The sequence below is a fragment of the Lontra canadensis genome, unplaced genomic scaffold, assembly GCF_010015895.1.
Source record: "Lontra canadensis isolate GAN:19392208 unplaced genomic scaffold, GSC_riverotter_1.0 scaffold26, whole genome shotgun sequence".
Classification (NCBI taxonomy): domain Eukaryota; kingdom Metazoa; phylum Chordata; class Mammalia; order Carnivora; family Mustelidae; genus Lontra; species Lontra canadensis.
The window spans coordinates 16,203,909-16,224,790 of NW_022631020.1; the positions used below are offsets into that span (position 1 = coordinate 16,203,909).

Genomic DNA, 20,882 nt, shown 5'->3' on the forward strand with positions numbered 1-20,882 from the left:
TTTCAGTGATTAAAAATCATGGCCTTAACAAACTTGATTCAGTCACTTCCTGATAATTATGCAAAACACAATGATAATTTCCAGGCTAGTGCAATGACTCTTAAATTCTGTCATTAAAAAAATTTCAAAAACTCTTAATTTGCTGTTACAAAATTAAGACAAAAAGTATTGACTTACTTTAATTTCATTCATTCATCGAAATGTGCTATTGAGCGCCTAAGATTTACAAAGATCAGAGTGTGTGTTTTCTTTTTTTAAGACTGGCAAGGTGAAGAATCTTTCTATTTTGGTTTCAGGCCCATAACAAAGAAAGTACATGGCAGCTCTGATATACACTCCCCAGATCCTTGGAACAGTCTATCCTTTTGAAGAGTTACACTCAACACAGAGTGTGTATAGATAGAAAAGCTGTTTCATATAACGCCACAGTATTCTCAAATGATTCACAATTTCCTATAACTTCAAAACACTTCCTTTCCAAAGTAACAAATTAAATTTGCATGCACTCTTATTCCATTTACCGAATTAAACATTTTTAGATTTGACCTGTTAACTGAAATTAAGTCAGGGCTTGCTAGCATCCTCTACATTGTGGTGTCTGGGTCATCAAAATGACTTTAGTGAAATCTTTTCGACTACATCTTCCTTAGAAAACAAGTTGAACTTTCTATGTTCTTTTGATCAAGTGTCCACATATTGAAAAATGTATAACCCAAACCTCCTATTTGTTCAGAGTTTAAAATCTTCCTACTGCTATTAGGCTTCGCCAGTAATATCCAAATACTCATTTTAATTTCTGATTTTCACTTATAAGCTTATAATCCAAGCCATTGGGTTTAAAGATTCTTGAACAAAGTAGATCAAAAGTTAAAAACAAACAGAAAAACAAATAAACCTCGGGCTACTCAAGTAAAGGCAAAGCAACAATGCAGTGTTTTCACTGATCAGAATTTCTTTGCACACATCAGTTCTACAAAGGAAAAACCTTAATCTAGAGTTCAAGGGACAAATATATTAGAAATATTGAAGGATAACTGGAAGGCCAGCAGGCAGGGACAAGGGGCCCCGCCCTAAGAGGAAACCACTCTTTACACCACCCAGGAAGGAGCCCTCCACCCCTTCCCCATGATAGGTGACAAAATCTGATTGGATGACAGGCAGAGGGAGGGTTAATCAATTGAAACAGCCCACGGACAACCCCATTAAAACCCTTAGACTTAGGAACTCTGGTGATCAACTGTTCGGGTACCCTCCGTCATTGGGAACCTTGTACTACCGCTTTGCTATTGCTCAGTAAACCCTGCTTTGCTACCCACCACTCTGTGTGGTCTACTTCTTCATTCTTCCAAGCAGTGAGACCAAGAACTGTGGGCACGAATGGAGGAAAAAATCCTGCAACAATATAATGAGGAAAATCTTGCTGGCCAGCAAAGAAATTCTGTTTTGCCTTGTTTGAGAACTTCAGTGCACATTTGACTTTGCATAAATTGCAGTAGGAATGTGCATGGATGTAGCAGGAAGATTGATTAACCAGTTGAAACCAGCAGGTGGATTCCGGTTGAATATAAGATCTCTGAGAAAGACAAGACTCACAGGAGCCTCCAGTTCAAAGTCAACTTGTCAAGACCACTCCTCCTTCCCTGGGATAACTCCCTATCTTTCTCTGAGTTTGGTTAGGGATAAGGGACGTCTTTGAAGAAGGTCAGATGCAGAGATAAATTGTTTCCCGTTCTTCAGGCTGTATAGACAAGAACCCTAGTAGTCTATTTTGAATTCCTTTGCTCCTTTTAGTGTAGTTATTCCCAAATCCTCCTAGAGACAGTATCAATAGAATTTGGAAAATCAAAGCCATTCAAAATTGAATGACCACAACCATGGCCACCAAATCAAAAGGTCCATTATTGCAAAGCCCTTTAATTTAGGAAGGTCCCTCCTAGAAAAGACCACGCATAAATTAAGTTCTCTATTGCATTTGGGATGTGAGGAGAAATGATGGTTGAAAGACCTAGATTGTTACTCTCAGAAGCAGTACATACTCTCGTGTTCTGGGGCCAGTGTTAAGTGTGATTACATAAATAAATTGCCTTGGTTATACACCTAACAAAACAACCAAATAATAACCATTAATTCTTCTTTGTCTCAAAAACACATCATATCCCAGCAAAATTTCTCTTTGGCTATCAAAACTGAGTCAGAAGCCAGTAAGGCCAAGTGGTTTGGTCACTCTAACAAAGAAACTGGAACTAGAGTCGTTTAAAGCTATGTTCTCCCTTGACTATGACACGAATCAGAAGCTTAGAGCAGGAAATGCAACCTTGAAATTCTGAGTTAACTCAGCCAACATACCTACTGGTAAAGGAGCATGTCGACACTGTCTCTGTGGATGCCCTCTACCACAAAATAGAGGTTGCAAACTTCACAAAGGTTTATACACAGCCCCACTAAAAAAAGAAATTGAGGATAATTCTATTCATAAAATGAAGTAAACCCAAATAAATGAACGCAGAAAAGAAAATGAGTGCAGGGATGAGATCCTAAATATATGACACACTGTCCTGTTCAATACTGGGATTCAGAAAGCATGTTACTTGGTGCAACCTGAGAACTTAGGAGTGGTATGGGTGCAGCAAGAATTTCCATGGATTCTGTATTTTCAACATTAGGCAAATGGCAATGCCTGTTCATGCAGTGCTGCCTTCCTAGAACCTTGCGCGGCACCTTTGAAAATGGGGCTTCACTGTGAAGTTTTACATAACATTCTTTCATAATCCTGAAGTATCTTCCAGAATGAACCCCAGTTATAATTTTGGAATGCAATATGACAATTAATTTGGGTACACGTTGCAAGAGCTGCACCAAACACTTCATTATGTCTGTATACCCACGTGCAGACACACACACAGCATTCCTCTCCAGGATTATAATTCACGATAATTTGGGGTAAATTTGGGGGCACAATATATTGATGTATACTCTACATCTGAAAAAAAAATAATTTCACTAAATAAATAATAAAGAGCAAGTTAGAAAGAATGCAACAGGTTCTTGTTTTTACCTTGTGCTTAAGTGATAGGTTAAATGTTTTTCCAGTCAATTAAACTGGAGGCTGTGGGGGAAGGAGGCGAGAGCTAGATTACATGGGATTCTTTCTAGCTCATGAGAGATAAATATAAATTCCTAGATTCTTTCCTATTGACTCATTAAAAATATAAGGTGCTCTGACCAGCCAGAAGCTCCTAATTTAAATCCCAGTTTATGCTTTGATCCAGAACAGTGTGTCTTCGCAAAGTTCCTGCAGCAGTGGGAAAGTAGCATTGGGTACTAGTGTCTCCTAAGAAGCAGCCGTTGGGTGCAGGGGTTTGAGAAGACGAAGAGAAGGCTTGTCTTCCACCTGCTCTGCCAGAGACTTGCTGCCCCCAAAGGGGCATCGAGTTCCCCACCAGCCTTGCATACCTTGGCTTTGGCCCCCAACTCCTTTGCATTGGTAAAAGCTGGAGTTTTTTCGGACCCAGGTATCTCATCTCATATTCCACACGGAAGGTGTCCCAGGAGACGGTAGGAAAAGCTATCCGGCTTTTGCTCATTTTGAACCAGCCGGTCTAATACACATTTTAGAGCGCAACCTCCCTCACCTGCCCTCGTCCAGTACCGGGTAAGCAGACTGCACCAGCCCCACCAGCCCCAGCCCCAGCCCCAGCCCCAGCCCCGCGCCAGGCGGGCGCCCCCTGGTGGCCGGATGGGCCATAAACGCAGAGGCGCCTGCGTTCACCCCAAGCTCAAAGGACTTGGGCGTGGGGCGGGCTGCCCGGGCCGTGGAGGCCCAGTCGTCCCTTAACCTCAGCCCCAGGGACACGGCAGAGCCGGACGATATAGCCTCGTCCACCCTTACCGAGGTGTGGGGGACGTAGGCCAGCACCCGGAAATAACGCATGCCACTTCCCCTGCCATCTCTTGTTCCAAACCCAGGGCGAGTGGGGATCGCCCTAGAGAAACATGGAGAAGGCAGGGCGAGAGCGCAGTGCGGCGGGGAGCGCGCCTGGGACCGTCCAGAGCTAGAGCTCGAGAGGAGGCAGCGAGCGCCAGGGAGGGTAGCTGCAAACGGACGTGAGCTGCAGCCCGAAGCTGGGAGTCAAGCAACACGTTTTCCTAGCACTATTTCAAGAACTCTAACCCGCACGAGGGCAGGTGCTATTCGGGAGATTTGACCGTACTGCCCTGTAAAGTAAAAACATTCTGTAAATTATTAGAATTCAGTATCAGGGGCGTGGGGCGGGGGGTTAATTTCCCACCGGTGTTCCCACGTACAGGCACGTTTCTTAGTAAACGAACGGCAGTTAGAGCAGTGCATACCTATGCATTTTCTATCTTAATATTTCTACATTTTCAAGCGGGAAAATGCACACCGCCTTCAAAATGTACAATAGGATCTTCTTGGGAAATATTCCAGGTGACAAGGGAGAGTCAGAAATGAAGGATGACTCCTGGTTAAGTGAAGGAAGTCTGCAGTGGAACAGTAAGCCCCCTACCATTCCAGAAGCCCGGCATGTCGACCTTGAGTTATATCGTGTCTGGTGTTATTAACTAATTTTTAAAAGGCTGAGAGTGTAGAATTTCCTTCAGCTATTGCGTCAAACAGATCTTCAAAAAACCTCCATCTATAGCTAACTCTCCTTGAAAAATAAAACAAAATCTAATACTAAACTAAAAACTACAGAGCGACACCATCAAAAGCAAATCTCGGTCAGAGCATAAAGTACTTGAAACCCGAATCTGCATTCCGCTCCTCTCGTACTCGGCTCCGAGGTGGGGGAGGCGGTTTGTGCCGGTGCCTGGTGTATAATCGGGTTAATCCAGTAGACAAAGAATAAACCAATAGCCCTCCCACCTCACTTCCCGCTCCCCTTCCCCTCCGCCCCCCTCTCCCCGTCGCCCCCTCGAGGGGGAACAGAAAAGAAGAGAGGTGGGCTTGAAATGGATTCCGAACAAACTCTTAAAACCTGCAACTTGTTTTAATGCGAACACTGAGTGGCCGGGATTAGTTTTCAATGTTCATTCCCTTTTCCCAATGGCAAGGAGAAAGTTCCCTAAGTCAGTGCGAGCCTAAGGCTCGTCCTCATGGCCTCTGGGGAAACGTTAAGGTCAGTGTTTCCTTGAAACTGGATAAACTGACCCCGCCGTGCCCAGCCCGGCCCCGCGGGCGCCCCGCGTGACGGCGTCCGGGCGGCTGGACCGGCCCGGGGACGCGCGGGGCGGCGCGGTTGCCCTTTTGAATGCCTCCTGCGGCTCGGAGCGCTGGCGGGCGCTGAAGTGTGAGTGAATGTAGCCCCGCGGAGCCAATGAGCTGGGACCGGATGCGATATATCCTCTGGGACAACAACTGCTCTGTTCCGCCTCGGATCCACATGACGCCATTTACTGCTGCCGCGGCCGCCGCAGAGCTCCCTGCCTCCGGAAAGGCGAGGGCGCAGGCCAACGGCGAGCCCCCCCCGGCCGGGCCCCAGACCCTCCTCCTCCTCCTCCTTCACCTCCTCCTCCGCACCCACCGCCCCCGCCTCGGCCTCGCCGCCGCGCCTCCACAACGCCCAGTCTGCACCGCTGAGAGCCGCGCGGCGCAGCGCGAGCGGAGGAGAGGGGCCGGCGGAGCGCGCAGCGCCCAGGCCCCCGCGCCCGCCCGGCCCGGCCCGCGCCCCCGCGCCGCCTCCGCGGCGACGCGGCCGCACGACTTGGCCATCTGGCTTTAGGTTTTCTCTAAGGCGGTTTTCTTTTTCTCCTTCGCTCATCTGCCAGGAAAAGAGACTAGCCGTTGGCGCTTCGGCCTCCAATTCATTGAGAAAAAGGAAATACTCCGCGTGCGTTTCTGGAAGGGGGGTCGCCCCCAGCCCCGAACCCCGGAGTGTTCATCGCCTGGGGACTTGGCTCCGGATTTTCCTCTTTTTTTTTCCCTCCCGCCGATTGCTCGGAACTTGGACTGAAGCAGAGTTTGGAAAGAAGGGGCGAAAAGTTTGCATCGGGGCTGGATTTTATTTGCACATCGCAGGAAGAGGAGAATCCAACGGAGAGGGGTTGGTGCAAAGCCGCGATCACGGTGAGGCACGTTTGGCTCTTCCCCTCCTGGCGCCTTTGCCGGCGCGTTGTGGGCAACATGGAGTAGGTGCGGCCGGACCAGGAGTGGGCTCTGTCTCTCCTCAGGCCTCCCTTTTTCTAACCCCGCAGGTTCCCCGCGGGGATCCAGGGAGCTGCCTGGGGAGCTGCCCTTGATCCGAGCTCGGCCTGCCTCGGCGGGGGCTGCAGTGCGCGCCGGGCACGGTGTCCCCAGCCCAAGGACCCCACGCGCCCGCGCTCTGGGGGGTTGGGGTGGCGGACTGCTCGTCGCGGGTCGGCTGCTGGCCCTGCCTTGGCCGCGAATTCGGCGCTGGGAGCGGGAGAGGGAGGGGGAACACTTTGTGTTTTCCAGGTCCCCGTTGTAGGCGCCCGCATTTCTAACCTGTTCTTCTCCAGGGAAGGCAAGTCCTGGGTGAGACTGTCCCGAGGCGGGGCGCCGGCGGGACCGAGGGCGCGCGGGTCGCTCGCCTCTCGGGGGCTGCGAAACCCCGCGGGTGAAAAATGGGCAGGGTGCCGGGTACAGAGGGGAGCCGGTGCGGGTGGAAGCGTCGCCCTGCCGGGCGCCGGGTCTGCGGTTCGGAAGTGCAGCTCTCTCTTTTTTCCGTTCTCTGTGGTCGGCTTGGGTCACGCTTTTTTTATTTTTGGAAGACTGGGCTGACCTACCACAGGAAGAAAGTCATCAAGCGGTCGCGATCGTTTTCCATTACCTGAAAATAGGTGGCAAAAGAGGCTAGTTTTTTTAATTATTATTTCCTTTGATGGCCTGATGTACTTTTCCCTGCTGCTGCTGCTGATGCCTTGAATTCGGAATCTTGTGCGTTTTTACAAAGCGGTTTCAGGGTTTGCCCCACCCTTGTACTGAAGTCCTTTCCCCTTAATCCTTAGTCTGATCACACACTGTTCTTAATGGGGGTTTCTAACCACTTTCCGGGTGGGGAATGGGGGAGCGTGGGGGGTGGGCGGCGGGAGCTGCAAAGGAGGCTAGGAACGGGCAATAATCATTTTTGTTAAAAAAAAAAAAAAAAATTCTCCCCCTCCTCCCAAAGATGCTACTTTCCAAGGCAAGCAGATCTTCGCGGAAAGTTTCCAGCACAGGGATCTGCGTCCTGCACGCCTGGCTTGTGCAGTGGGGCTCTGGGAATTGTCCTTTCTTTAAAAAGCAATTTTTCTTTCAGTTTTTCTCTCCACTCAAAAGGAGATGGGGTGTGCAGATTGCAGGCGGTGCCCCTTCGGTCAGTGCATGGTGGAGTCGCACAGTGTGCGTGGGTTAGACCTCTGTCCCGGCAGTGTATCTAAGACATGGCTTTTGGCGTCAGGGCTTGAAACCTGTGCCTGACATTCGAGGGCCTTTGCCAGAACGCCCTGCGGTGGGCTGCGTGACCTCTGCCTGGGGGTGGAGTGGTTCCCTTCGGGAGCTGGCAAGCAGTTCTCTGGGGTGGGATATATTTTAGCCGGGAGGTAGGGAGGGGGAAGTATGCTCTAGCGTTTTAAGGCACGTCCCCTTCCGAGGCGTCCCCCCCGACCCCCACCCCCGCTCCGAGCCTTCCAGTCAGTCTTGGGATTCTGTGCGGGGTGAGGGCAGCTTGGCCCCTGGGCTGTGTCAGTTTCCCCCGAGAAAAGGCCCCCTGAGGATCCGACTGCGTCCCACCTGCTGGGGACGGTGTTGGGACGCAGATAGAGCCGATAAACGGAGTGAAAGCAAAGATAACGTTGTCTTGTCTGCCTTGCTGTTGGAAGTGAGATCCGGTTTCCAGCTCTGCCTCGGTCCGAATTGGGAGGCGTGTGTCACCTGCCTGTGTCTCTCATAAAAATCGGGGGCCCGTTTTTGTTCATTGTAGACTTGGCAAAGGGGGTGGTAGTTTGGACATTTATAGAGAGATTGCAGGTTAAGCGATTACATGTCAGAAGGAGAGATTGGAGACGTGACGCGAATCTTTGAAACACTTCCTGTTGTCCCCAGTCAATTTAGGCTGTAAACTATTAAGTTTTGGGAAACAGGCAAAGCAGTTAAGATTTTGGACATAATTTATTTCTAAAACAGGGAGAACAGTCTTAGGTGCAGAATTAAAGATGCTTTCTCAGGTTATCGATTGTAAAATGTTTGATCCACAAGTTGTCCAGAAGTTGAAAATAAGTTCCTGTCTTCTTTTTGCTGGTTGTTCTCGTTTTCCTGGCACCTAACAGGGTTTGAATGGATTTGTTTTTAGTTTATAACTCTTGCTACTCTATAGTTAATAATGCATGACTGTTGTGAAATTTATAACTTCCGGGGGGGGGGGGCGAATATTTGCTTTTTTGCAAGACACATTCATTCTATGGTATTCTAAAAAGTTGCAGGATACTTGCTAAATTACAATTAAAGGTATATGATGTAAAAGCAGAGTAAGAATTTCTAGGCTGCATTTATTGACGTTTAAGGCAAAAATGACCACGACAAAGTTAACCCATCTCAGATTTTGAAAAAGTATTCAGCTTTTGCATCTGGCGGCAGCAGTGTTGTGTTCTAACATTATTTTCTTGCAGTCTTTACCTTGAACCTGAACCTTGTAGTTTTATGTTTATTTGAATAGAGAATCATTACTTATGTGATTGAAACAAAAGATCAGCTTTGCGTTAACTACACATCGCAAGGTTAAAGAACTGTCAGTACCCGGTCATAATTTTTACTTTCTGGTATGGCAGTGATCATGTATGGCTATTTTAATTCCCTGCGTGGCCACTCCATTTCAAATCCTGTTCCTCTAGAAGAGTGGAAAGCGAAGAGTTAATTCAGGTGGGTGGAGAGTGAGAAGTATCCTGGCGTGTAAACCAGCTCTTTGCTCTTGATTTCTGCAGGAATTCAGATGTGTTCTAAGCCCGCTGGAGTGACCACACTTCCCAGACCTGATGGAGGCCAGAGCTCAGAGTGGCAGCGGGTCCCAGTCCTTGCTGCAGGCGCCCCGTGACATTGGCAGGCAGCGTGGGGAGCCCGACCCCAGAGATGCCCTCACCCAACAGGTACACGTGTTGTCTCTGGATCAGATCAGAGCCATCCGAAACACCAATGAGTACACAGAGGGGCCTACTGTGGTCCCAAGACCTGGGCTCAAGCCTGCTCCTCGCCCCTCTGCTCAGCACAAACAGGAGAGGCTCCACGGTCTGCCCGAGCACCGCCAGCCTCCCAGGCTCCAGCAACCACAGGTCCATTCTTCTGCACGAGCCCCTCTGTCCAGGTCCATCAGCACAGTCAGCTCGGGGTCTCGGAGCAGTACAAGGACAAGTAACAGCAGCAGTTCCTCTGAACAGAGACTGTTAGGACCATCTTTCTCCTCGGGGCCTGTTGCTGATGGGATAATCCGTGTGCAGCCCAAATCCGAGCTCAAGCCGGGTGAGCTTAAGCCCCTGAGCAAGGAAGATTTGGGCCTGCATGCCTACAGGTGTGAGGACTGTGGCAAGTGCAAGTGCAAGGAGTGCACCTACCCTAGGCCTCTGCCATCAGACTGGATCTGCGACAAGCAGTGCCTTTGCTCAGCCCAAAACGTGATTGACTATGGGACTTGTGTGTGCTGTGTGAAAGGTCTCTTCTATCACTGTTCTAATGATGACGAGGACAACTGTGCTGACAACCCGTGTTCTTGCAGCCAGTCTCACTGTTGTACACGTTGGTCTGCCATGGGCGTCATGTCCCTCTTTTTGCCTTGTTTATGGTGTTATCTTCCAGCCAAGGGTTGCCTTAAATTGTGCCAGGGGTGTTATGACCGGGTTAACAGGCCTGGATGCCGCTGTAAAAACTCAAACACGGTTTGCTGCAAAGTTCCCACTGTCCCACCCAGGAACTTTGAAAAACCAACATAGCACCATTAATCAGGAATATGACAGTAATAAGGATTGTTCCTTTTTTTTTTTTTTTTTTAACACATATGCAACCAACTAAATAGTTATAATCTTGGCACTGTTTAATAGAGGGTTGGGATATCCTTCGCTGTTTGCAGTGAAATGCTTTTTGTCCATGTGCCATTTTAACTGATAATGCTTGTTAGAACTTAGCTAATGGAGCTCAGAGTTTGGGATAAGGGACTTGGGGACCCACGTGTTGCATAAGCTAAAAGCAACAGACACTCCTAGGCAAAGTTTTTGTTTGTGAATAGTACTTGCAAAATTTGTAAATTAGCCAATGACGTTTTTTCCATTGTTTTCTCCAGAGATAATGTGCTATATTTTTGTATATACAGTAATATTCGCAACTGTGAAAAACAAGTTGTGCCATACTATATGGCACAGTCACAAAATATTATACTAATATGTTGTACATTCGGAAGAATGTGAATCAATCAGTATGTTTTTAGATTGTATTTTGCCTTACAGAAAGCCTTTATTGTAAGACTCTGATTTCCCTTTGGACTTCATGTATATTGTACAGTTACAGTAAAATTCAACCTTTATTTTCTAATTTTTTCAACATATTGTTTAGTGTAAAGAATATTTATTTGAAGTTTTATTATTTTATAAAAAAGAATATTTATTTTAAGAGGCATCTTACAAATTTTGCCCCTTTTATGAGGATGTGCTAGTTGCTGCAAAAGAGGGGTTACAGATGCATATGTTCAATATAAAATAGAAAATATATTAACGTTTGAAATTAAACTGAATTGTTTTGTCTTATTTTACCTTCTCTTTGTTTTTGGGTTTTTTGTTCTTTTTTTTTTTTTTGAAGTGAAAAAAACCCACATTTCATGTTAAGACTAGCATTTCAATGAAATAGTTTCACTTATCTACAAGGCTCTTTAAAGGGGAGATTCAGGGATTTTTCTTTCCCCTTAGAGATAATTCTGGTAATTGGGAGGAAAATAACTGAGCACTTGACTTGGGTGTATTAATCCTGAGATCATTGTTCCTGTTCTTTCCTTTTATAGACTGTTGGCTTCCCTCTGTTTTGCATGTTAAAAAAAAAAAAATGTTAAACTAATTCATTCTGGAGACTTCCCTAAAAGATTAACAACAATTAAGGTTCTTTTTCTTTACATACCGAATTAAGTATTATGAATAGCCATGAGGCTAATTCAGGACCAGAAAAACGAGTTTAGTACAACATTTATTGACTGTCCTCTGCCCGGTATGCAGTATACACAGATCAATGCTTGTAACTGAGGCAAAAATGTTTTCTTGACTTAGCTGATTGTGGCTATGTTTTTTCCAGCTGGTATGGTTTTAGACTTAAGTTTATCACCATGATACCAAAAGTTTCTTAGGTTAGAAAAGACATGAAAATTATAACTTGTTTTGATTCAGGTGTTGGCGATCATAAAATCTCATCCAATATTGGCCTAATAATTAAAGCCCAAGGAAGCCAATGGAGAGGCCCTGTCTTATTAAATCAAATGTTCCAGAAAATTGTTAAATTCCACTTTGGGGGAAAAAGACGCAATACAGCAAAATCCAGTGTGCTTGCATTTGTCTTTTGGGAGCAAATACTCAGCAAGCTGCTGCAGCCCATCTCGACAAATCCTAGGTTTACTTACTTGTAACAAGTCATTTGATTAATTAGTCACTTTGTGGATGATGATTTTTTTTTTCTTCTGAAGCACAAGCTCTTGCTGCCAAGACTCACCGGAAGTCTAGAAAATGATTTACCTATCACTGTTGAATCTCGTTTCCTGTTCTGGGGCTCCTTCTCCGGTCTTACCCTAGTACAGGTTGTCTTCTGTTTTGTTTTTTTAAAATTAGCTTTCAAGGAAATACACAGCCTCATAAACCAAGACATTGCTCTGAACTTTCTCCAAAAAACACAAGGTTACATTAATTGAGAAATTATTTACTCTAGTTTCAACTTTGGGATAGTGAGCATTGCAATTCTAATACTCTTAGATTCAAATCCCTGATGATCTATGAGAAATTAATGTTGGAAAACAAGGCAGGGTTTCTAATTCATTGTATGGTTCTCGGGATTTGTAAAGCACAAAAATTTTGACTAATTGGCTTTATTTCTCCACAGCTGCCCTATGCACTGATTGGACTTACTCAGTATAGAAATTGCAAGTCATTTTTTTTTTCAGCAGACAAGGAGCTTCCCAAGTCTTCCGTAGACCTATTGCATCAAATGAAGAAGTAGATTAAGACCCCTCTGCTGTGGTTATTCAGAGTTGTATGGTGTGACCTAGCTATTTGTATTTTTAAAAAATCACTCCCCTAGTCATGTCTGGTTTGAGAACTACTGACCTAGGAACTGACTCCTAATTCAGTGCCCCCCCCTTTTTTAAATGGGATAGATGTAAAGCATAATTCCCTAGTTTGAAATAGTAATAACCAACTGAAGTTAGAAGATTTGTGTAAGTCTATATAAAGTCCTGATGAAAATTATTTAAAGATGAATAGGAAAATTGGATTCCTCAAGAAGCTTCCAATGAAACTATTAAACATTTAGTATATATACCGTATAAAATTCATTTTCAGAATATGGAAAGTTAAGTGTTTATGCCCAAACAGGTGGTACTCACAACCTAAGTGTGTGAAAGAGCTTTTAAATGTAGCGCATCATCTCGTTGAGATGGAGGAATAACTAGGTTTTTAATCTCTGGTTCTTGAAGATTCATATATACGTACATTGAGTTTATAATCCAACTGCCTTTATTTTGATACCGTGATAGGTTAAAGGTGAGAACGATACAGCAAACATGCCAGTTGATTGCTAAACATTTAGGAAGATCTTAGCTGTATTTTCTGGTTTCTTGCCCTTTTTATTTTTTTAGAAACCTGTACATTCTCTGTGTTGACATTCATTTAAGAATGACAACATGATCATTGTTAGTTAAAACATTCATTTATGTGTGTTGAGATTTTTTTAAAGTCCCTGACCAATTTCTACCATGTTGGGGCAAGCTCTGGGACTTGTCAGTGAAAGAAAGCCAAAACCAAGTGCATGTACTCGCAACCAAACTTTTGGCATAACTTCTTTCTCCAGTACACTTTGTCTCAAAGAGACCACTTGTCTCCCGGTTGTACAAGTTAAGACACTGATGATGCCAGATAAATGAATTTGATCTTTGCACAGGGTTGTGAGGTGACTGATGGGCAGTTGATGGGTTTGATGTCATTTATTAACTCTGAGCAGATAGGTCAAACTTTTCAAAAGGTTTAATGGGCTTAGAGTTTCACTTGCATTTATATCCGCAATTGGGCATTTGCAAATTTCTCTCCTAAATGTGCACAAGGACCAGAGGCAGGTGCAAAAGTCCCAACTTTAGAAACTGGTTAAACTGTAGGTCAAAAATAATTCATCACCTTGGGCAGTGTATTTCTTGCTATTTCAGTAAAGAAAAATAAGAAGGCATTAATTTATTAACTGATACATCAGTATTGTATCAATCTTGGTTTTCAGTACTCACTATGGCAAAAGTTCCGTTAATTTTCGTTTTAGTTAAAGACAGTTGCCATACTTCTCTGTGACATATCAGGAGTGGGGTGTCCATCGATTGAAGACCAAAGCAGAATTTTAAAACAACTGTTAACTGATCAAAGCAATGTTATACATCTGGATTATTTAATCACTGGTATGGTTGTTCCTGGAAGGATAAAGCCGTCAGACTATATTCACCCTATACTTGGGTGCCCCCACCCCATACATCACGAGACAACCAAGTGAATAATGAGAGACAAAATGTGAATACCACTAGTGATAGTGCACCTCTGGTCAAAATTAAACTTGAGATGTTCACTTAGAGTCAAAAAAGAAAAAAAGGGAAGAAAAGTAGAGCAAATAAAAGATTAGCTTTGAAATTATCCATGGCTAGTCGATGTTTCATACTGTTAAAGATTTTTTTTTTTTTTTTTTTTTGAGAGAGAGAGAGAACACAGGAAGAGTGAGAGGCAGAAGCAGATGCTCACTGAGCAGAGAGCCCGACATGGGACTTGATCCCACGACCCCAGGATCATGACCTGAACCAAAGACACTTAACAAACTGAGCCACCCAGGTACCCCCAGCATTTCACATTGTTATCTAAAACTGCATTTTGACTGACCTGAAGAATTTTTAATGAGCCAAGCTTAGTTGGCAACTAACTTTTTTTTCTTTTTTCATTTTTTTTTAAATGAACTGTTAAAGGAAATTAGAAAGAAGCCTATCACCTAGGCCTCTGGTTTGGCTAGAGGAGGCAAGTAAGACTTTGGCAGAACTTTTTTTTTTTTTTTTTAATAAAGATTTTTTTTATTTATTTGACATAGAGAGACATAGTGAGAGAGGGAACACAAGCAGGGGGCAATGGGAGAGGGAGAAGCAGGCTTCCCACAGAGCAGGGAGCCCAATGCAGGGCTCAATCCCAGGACCCTGGGATCATGACCTGAGCCAAAGGCAGACACTTAACGACTGAGCCACCCAGGTTCCCTGACTTCAGCATACCTTAAAGGAGTTTATTTCTCAAAACAATTCTAATGCACAGAGAAGAAGAAATAATTTGGCTTAATACAAGGACCCACTTGGAATAGAACTTGGGCTCCAAAATCATTTGGCATTTTGATTTTATTTGAATGTCTACTCTCCACAAATCATAAGGCTAGTCAATGCGGTACAAAAAGAAAGTTAGCACCTTTAATGCAATACAGGACTTTCGTAGCAAAGGCACGAGCAAGGCACTATGGGAATACAGAAATTGGAAAAGCACTGATGCGTTCTCAGTAGTGGGTTTGTTCTCCAGGTCTTTGCAATGGCTTTAGCTACTCAAATGCCAGAGTTTTGCTAAGAGAGATGCAACAGAGTTGGTGTTAACGCATTAAATAAAACTATGTTCCCTATGCTCATATCCTAAATCTTAAATGAAACTTAATAATATTTGATAAATATTGAAACAGCTTTATCCCGCTATGTTTATTCTTAATTTTAAGATTCATGATTCACTAAAACCCCTCCCTTAAAAAAAAAAAATAAAGGGCGCTTGGGTGGCTCAGTGGGTTAAGCCTCTGCCTTCAGCTCAGGTTATGATCTCAGGGTCCTGGGATGGAGCCCCACATCGGGCTCTCTGCTCAGCAGGGAGCCTGCTTCCCCCTCTCTCTGCCTGCCTCTCTGCCCACTTGTGATCTCTCTGTCAAATAAATAAAATCTTTTAAAAAAATATGGATAAAACATACATTTTAAAGATACACAACTATGAAATGGGTTGAAACGACTTGTTCTGCCAGTGTTTGCTGAAATTTACCTCTTGTCATTAACCCATATTTTTCGCTTGCTTCATTACCTAGAGAAGGATAAATACTTCTGAAGAACAGATTGGGGATAATCAAGCAGAGTAAAAAAAAAAAAAAAAAAAAAGCAACTGTGATAGTGTGAAGGGAAATGGTTGAGCTTTGGAACAAAACTGCCTTTGCTGAAACACAGTCTCTGAGACCTGGCTGCTCAGGTTCACGTGACAAGGTCCAGATGACCATCTCTAGCACTCAAGGTAATATTTACATATTTTGAAATGGTGGCTTTGTGCTCCAAATAACATCTGGTTTACTGATTTGCATCAATAGGACGTACAGTCAAGAGGGCTCTGATGAATTCCACACTTGCACCAACTCTCATTACTCCAAGTTCTTCATGGGCTCAGGGCACTCTTTGTAGCCCAAACCCAGTTTTCCTGCTCAAAAGTAGGCACAAAGTAGTCCTTTTATGGAGCTGCTCATACCAGAAAACTGGTCCTGAGACTTATGTTGGAAAGTCGTCTTTGTCCGTTCAGAAGAGCATTTAAGCGTGCATATCTGTTGGTCGCTGTGAACACAAAGCCTAATGACCAAGAGGCCTAGCATGCATCAGGCAGTAACACCTACACAGCCTTGAGATACATCTAGTACCCACTATGTTGGCAAGCCAGCGGTTAGGATGTTCCAAGGGATGTTTGTCTCTGACCCATCGCTCTGCTAGTGAGGAACTGTCCAGGAGCAGCAGTGACCACACAGTACATCTGCATTCAGGTCTAGATGTCACCTGGATTCTGACCTACACAATTAGAATACGGCCTCATTGATTGAGTTCCAAACATTCATCAACACTCTACCTTTAAGCCTCAACTTTGGAAATGGATTCTTTTACAGGCTATTGGTCTGATAGTAGTCATCTGTGAAAAGTCACCAGAAAACCCAGTCGTGTGTCTTCTGGGCCTCCACCCTGCCACATGAACAATCAGAACACAGTGTGCAATTACTTGTTCCTGAGTTCAGTAAGTGGGGGAGAAAAGCATTCCCTGGGTCTGTGATTGTGAACTAGTGAATTAAGAATGATGCTTATAAGCCCTTTCGAAGTTAATAATGTAGGACTTCAATTCTAAGTTATAGCAAATCATGGTAGCATTACCGACTTGCTGTTCTGAGCAATTCAATCCCTCAAGGGACACTTGGCGAGGTCTGAGACATTTTTGGTTTTCACTACTGGGCGTGGAAGAGGGGAGCTATCGGCATCTTGCAGGTAGAGGCCAAGGATGCCGCTAAGCAAGAACAGTGCCCAAGACAGTCCCCCATCACGAAGAGTTATTGAGCCCAAATGTCAGTAATGCTGAGTTTGAGAAATCCTGCTATAGCAGAAGCTGGGGGGAGTAGCGGAAGAATGTAATAGATCCTCTGACACATGCTAAGGAAAGCTGTCCGCTGTGTGAGGGAGGGTGAGGTCAAAGGACATGGGGAGATTCCTGGGGCCAAAACTTTGGAATTTCCATTCTAAGTGCTAAGCCTCTGAAATTTTTCTAATGGAAAAATGCCCTACCTTTGTAAATATCTATATATGTCCAATACACCCACTTTTCTGTAATACTTGAATTTCCTGAGGTTTGGAGAGAAGCCGCTATGAAAAGGCCCTCCTCTGCTACTTGTTAGCCTTGCAGCCACAGGCAAGTTATTTAACTTCCGTAAGCCTGAGGTCTTCTCTGACAGACAGTAACTCTTGACCCAAAGGTTGTTGTGAAGGTTGAAGCGATATGTGTAAAATGTTAACCCTTGAGATTGGTATGAAGTAAGTACTAAAGAAGTATTTACTATTATTTTGTATTTCAGTTGATTTGTTTTTTTCTTAACCTCAGACACAGTGTTAAATCCCGGAGATAGAAGACAGTATCTCCTGCCCTCATAGAACTGGTCTGTAGGACAACTAAACAAATGTTTACTATAGAGTCTAATACATGCGATAACAGACTGAAAATACATCTGTAGAGGAAGTGATTAACTCTCTCTTGGGTGTGGTATGTGGGATCAGGAGAGTTTCTCAGAGGCAATAATGTCTGCAAAGGAACTTGAATGAGTTTCTAAAACTGAGGGGGTAGGTAAGGAGTCCACAGACAACCAGGTGCGAAAGAGGAAGGGACTCTTTCTTAAATATAAAAGAAGAATTGACGTGCAGCCAGATGGATTGGCAAATTTCAGATGTTTCTTTATAAGAGATTTTAGTCCTAAAAATTCATTTCTAATAAATATGTATGTATATACACGTATGTGTATATACACATGAACTCAAGAGATGCACATCTTTAGAATTTTTGATGTTGTGATTGTTTCTGACATTTCTTAATGGACATAAATTTGTTTCAAGCAGCAAATTTAGTTAACTGTCCCACAAAATTTTCATGATCCCTTTGTTGCCCAAAAAAACATGCCAAATGAAAATCCTACTTTAGGATGATTCTGTAAATGAAATAATTAGTTATCCTACTCCAGTTTTAATTAAGTTGTGGTATGAATACTATCTTTTATCTTAAGCTATTTGAAAGCTCTTGGAGAAAAGGTCTATTATCAATCGTTTTAAATAATACTCTAATTTTAAAAAGTTGTTGCATTGTTAAGACTAAATATCTTTTCAGAAGCTCCTTCTTTCTAGATGTATCTTTGTTACTAGGTACCACCATGTTATTTTCTTCCCACTTATCTATGTAGTTGACAAACTGAAGCATACATTTAAAGTAAACTTCTACTGAAAAAAGACACAAGTAAGTGCCTTTGTAAAGCAATGAAAATTTTCATATAACAAATTACTCTAACAATTAAGCTAGAAGTCTGGAAATGAAAGTGTATGAAACGGTTATTGTAGATTTTAGCCACCTCTAAGATATTAAAAGTGTAAATTTCATATGGCCTACTAGGAGGGACATTGGCCATGTCTTGAGCAAGCTGCTTAATCTCTCAATGGCTCAGTTTCTTCCCTGCAAATAGTAGGTGACAATGAAATGAGAAATACCCTTTAAATAAAGTAACTTGTTAACAGGCAACTGTTAAATAGATATTGTTAATAATGTAGTTATATGTTCGACATACTCTACTTCTCCAAAGAGAATATATACATGTGTATATGTGTGTATATATGTGTCCACGTGTTTGTGTGAGCATATAGACTTTTGCACTATTTCTACTGAAACAAATGGCTATGTCAGCAGATTTATATACTTTAGTTTTATCCAATGTTAATTTGAGAGCTCTATCAGAAAGAAAAACTTCAGGAATTCATTTATAGTCCCAAGTACTATATGTTTACATTAACAATCTCACAATTGGATTTATGGCAATGCTACCAATTTAGGTGTTGTTTTGCGGGGAGGAGGATAAAGGAGGTGAAACTAGCGGTAGTTGTCCATTTGGGGAGAGTCAGCACTGGCGTATAGGAGATACTCAATGAATATTGTTGACGAGTGAATGACTAAATGAATGAACTCAATGGAAAATGAAGGTATAATAAAGCTAAGAAAGAGAAGGTATGAATAATAGTACACGGCAAAATGCAAATACCAGCAGAATGGTCTAGATATAATACAGGTTTTCAATTCTGTGATGAACATTTGCATGCTCATTCATGCATCTCTGAAACCAGGATGCATCGTAAAATGAATGATGTTTTACTGTTGTCATTGGCTAGGCAACAGTCATGCCATACTTAACCATTCATTGTTTGTACTGCCTTGATCATTGCTATTCATATTCGTCTACTCCAGTTGAGTTAATACGCATTGTTGATTCTACACCCGTTAAGTTTGTTGTTTACAATATCTTCATGAAACAGCATAGAAAAAGAAGTCATCATGTACCCCAAAAGCAAGGGTATTAAGTATTGTATAATTGGCCTTAAACTTAATAGGAAGTAAAAAATATCTGTTACTGGAGACATTATTGTGGATAAAACTTTTCTTCAAAAAACATGTAAGTACTTTATAGGACCTTAGAAATGGAGAGACCCATAAGTACATGGATAGATGAGAGAAATTTCAAAGCAATGCTAAACTAATATGACCAATTTATGTACCTCAGAAGCCTAACAGTAAGATTTGGTCATAAATTTTTCAGCACTACATTCACTTTTTTCGTGGTTCAAAAATATTGGTGTTTGTTACAATTCATGGTGTCTTAAATTTTCAATCTGGTAGCAATTTGAGATATTTACAGAGATGAACAATGTTCAATCAGGGAACCGAGGACAGATGAAGTTTTGCCTGGCTCTTGAAACAAATACATAGTCAAGAGGTGTTCTGGAAAGCCAAAAATCAGGATTGAGCAAATCCTGTTCAGGGGAGAGAGAATGGATGGGTCTGCCTGAGAGGCACATTCGTGGAAGGGAGAAGCGATAATGAAGACTGGAAACAGATTTGGCCTCAACTCTGAGGAATCTGAATGTCAAACTAAAGAACCTGGATTTTATCCTAACATGTCTTCCAAAATCTATTTTTGGCCATTCCATAACATTTTCCAATTGACAGTAAAAATTATCCTTCAAAAGCGTGTTGTAAACATTCTGATCCCTCTTTAAACAGATGTGATGACTTCCTTTTGCTCTTTGAACAAAGTTGCTGTTCTTTCAAGACCCTGAATGATCTGGTTCTTCCCACTCTGATACCCATCACTCTGCCTCTTTATAACCTAGCCACCAGGCTCCATCATTCTCTTTTTTTCCAACACCAGTTTCTTTCCTTCCTTCCACACACCTTTCACAAATAGTGTTTCCTTTACATGGAAACTTCTCCGTCCTTAACCCTCATCCTACATCCGTTCCCCTGGGAAACTCTTACCCTTCCTTTAAGATTTAGTGAAAATGATACCTCAGAGGGAAGCTCTTTCTAACCCCAATCTAGATAACATTCCCTTATAATTTGCTGTCATATTATTCAGTCTTTTTCTTTCATAGAACATAATGTCAGTGTAGCTATATAATTATCTGTGTGATTATTTGTTGACTTTCTCTCATTAGACCTTTTTTATTTGGTTTACAGCGAGGTTTCCAGGGCTGAGCCCAGCCCCTGGTACATAGGAAGTGCTCAGTAAGTATTTGTTGAGAAATGAATGAATGAATTTAATAGAGAGTAAAGATATATTGATGGTTTCTAAGAAAGGAAAGATATGAAGAAGTAGGCATTTTGGAAAACTCAACTGATTATTTTAGGTGAAATAAATTACAAGAGTAAGAATTTAGTTGGAGAAAACTTAGGACTTCCTCCTTTCATGGCTGTTTATGGAGGCAGCTGTGCAAAGTTACTGCTCTTCCTTATTTACACAACTATCCTACTGAACTCATTGTCGAGATTTTAAAGACAGAAATGAGGGGAGCAGTGGGTAGAGCATGTACCTTTTGACCTCAGGGTCATGAGTTCAAGCCCCATGTTGGGCATGAAGCGCCCATGTTGGGTGTGGAGTCTACTTTAAAAAAAAAAAAAAGGACAAATGAAAACTACTCTCTGTCTCCTGTGCTTATCACATGTCTGTGATAAGCACAAAATAAGTGTACTCTAAATATCATTCAAATGAATTTTTCTTATTTATTTATTTATTATTTTTTTTGTAATCTCTACACCCAAGATGGGGCTCAAAC

At 42.9% G+C, this 20,882-nt stretch overlaps 1 protein-coding gene across 1 annotated transcript; it reads left to right on the top strand.

Moving 5' to 3' along the window:
* Positions 1–5,973: 5,973 nt before the first annotated feature.
* SPRY2 (sprouty RTK signaling antagonist 2) lies at positions 5,974–10,725 on the top strand. The gene is made up of 2 exons (XM_032864171.1): positions 5,974–6,085; positions 8,938–10,725. The coding sequence occupies exon 2, from the start codon at positions 8,989–8,991 to the stop codon at positions 9,934–9,936; it is 948 nt and encodes a 315-aa protein (XP_032720062.1). The 5' UTR covers positions 5,974–6,085; positions 8,938–8,988; the 3' UTR covers positions 9,937–10,725.
* The last annotated feature ends 10,157 nt before the right edge of the window (positions 10,726–20,882 follow it).

Excerpts from the sequence above, each read along its gene's own strand:
- SPRY2 (XM_032864171.1), top strand. The coding sequence starts at position 8,989 with ATGGAGGCCAGAGCTCAGAGTGGCAGCGGGTCCCAGTCCTTGCTGCAG.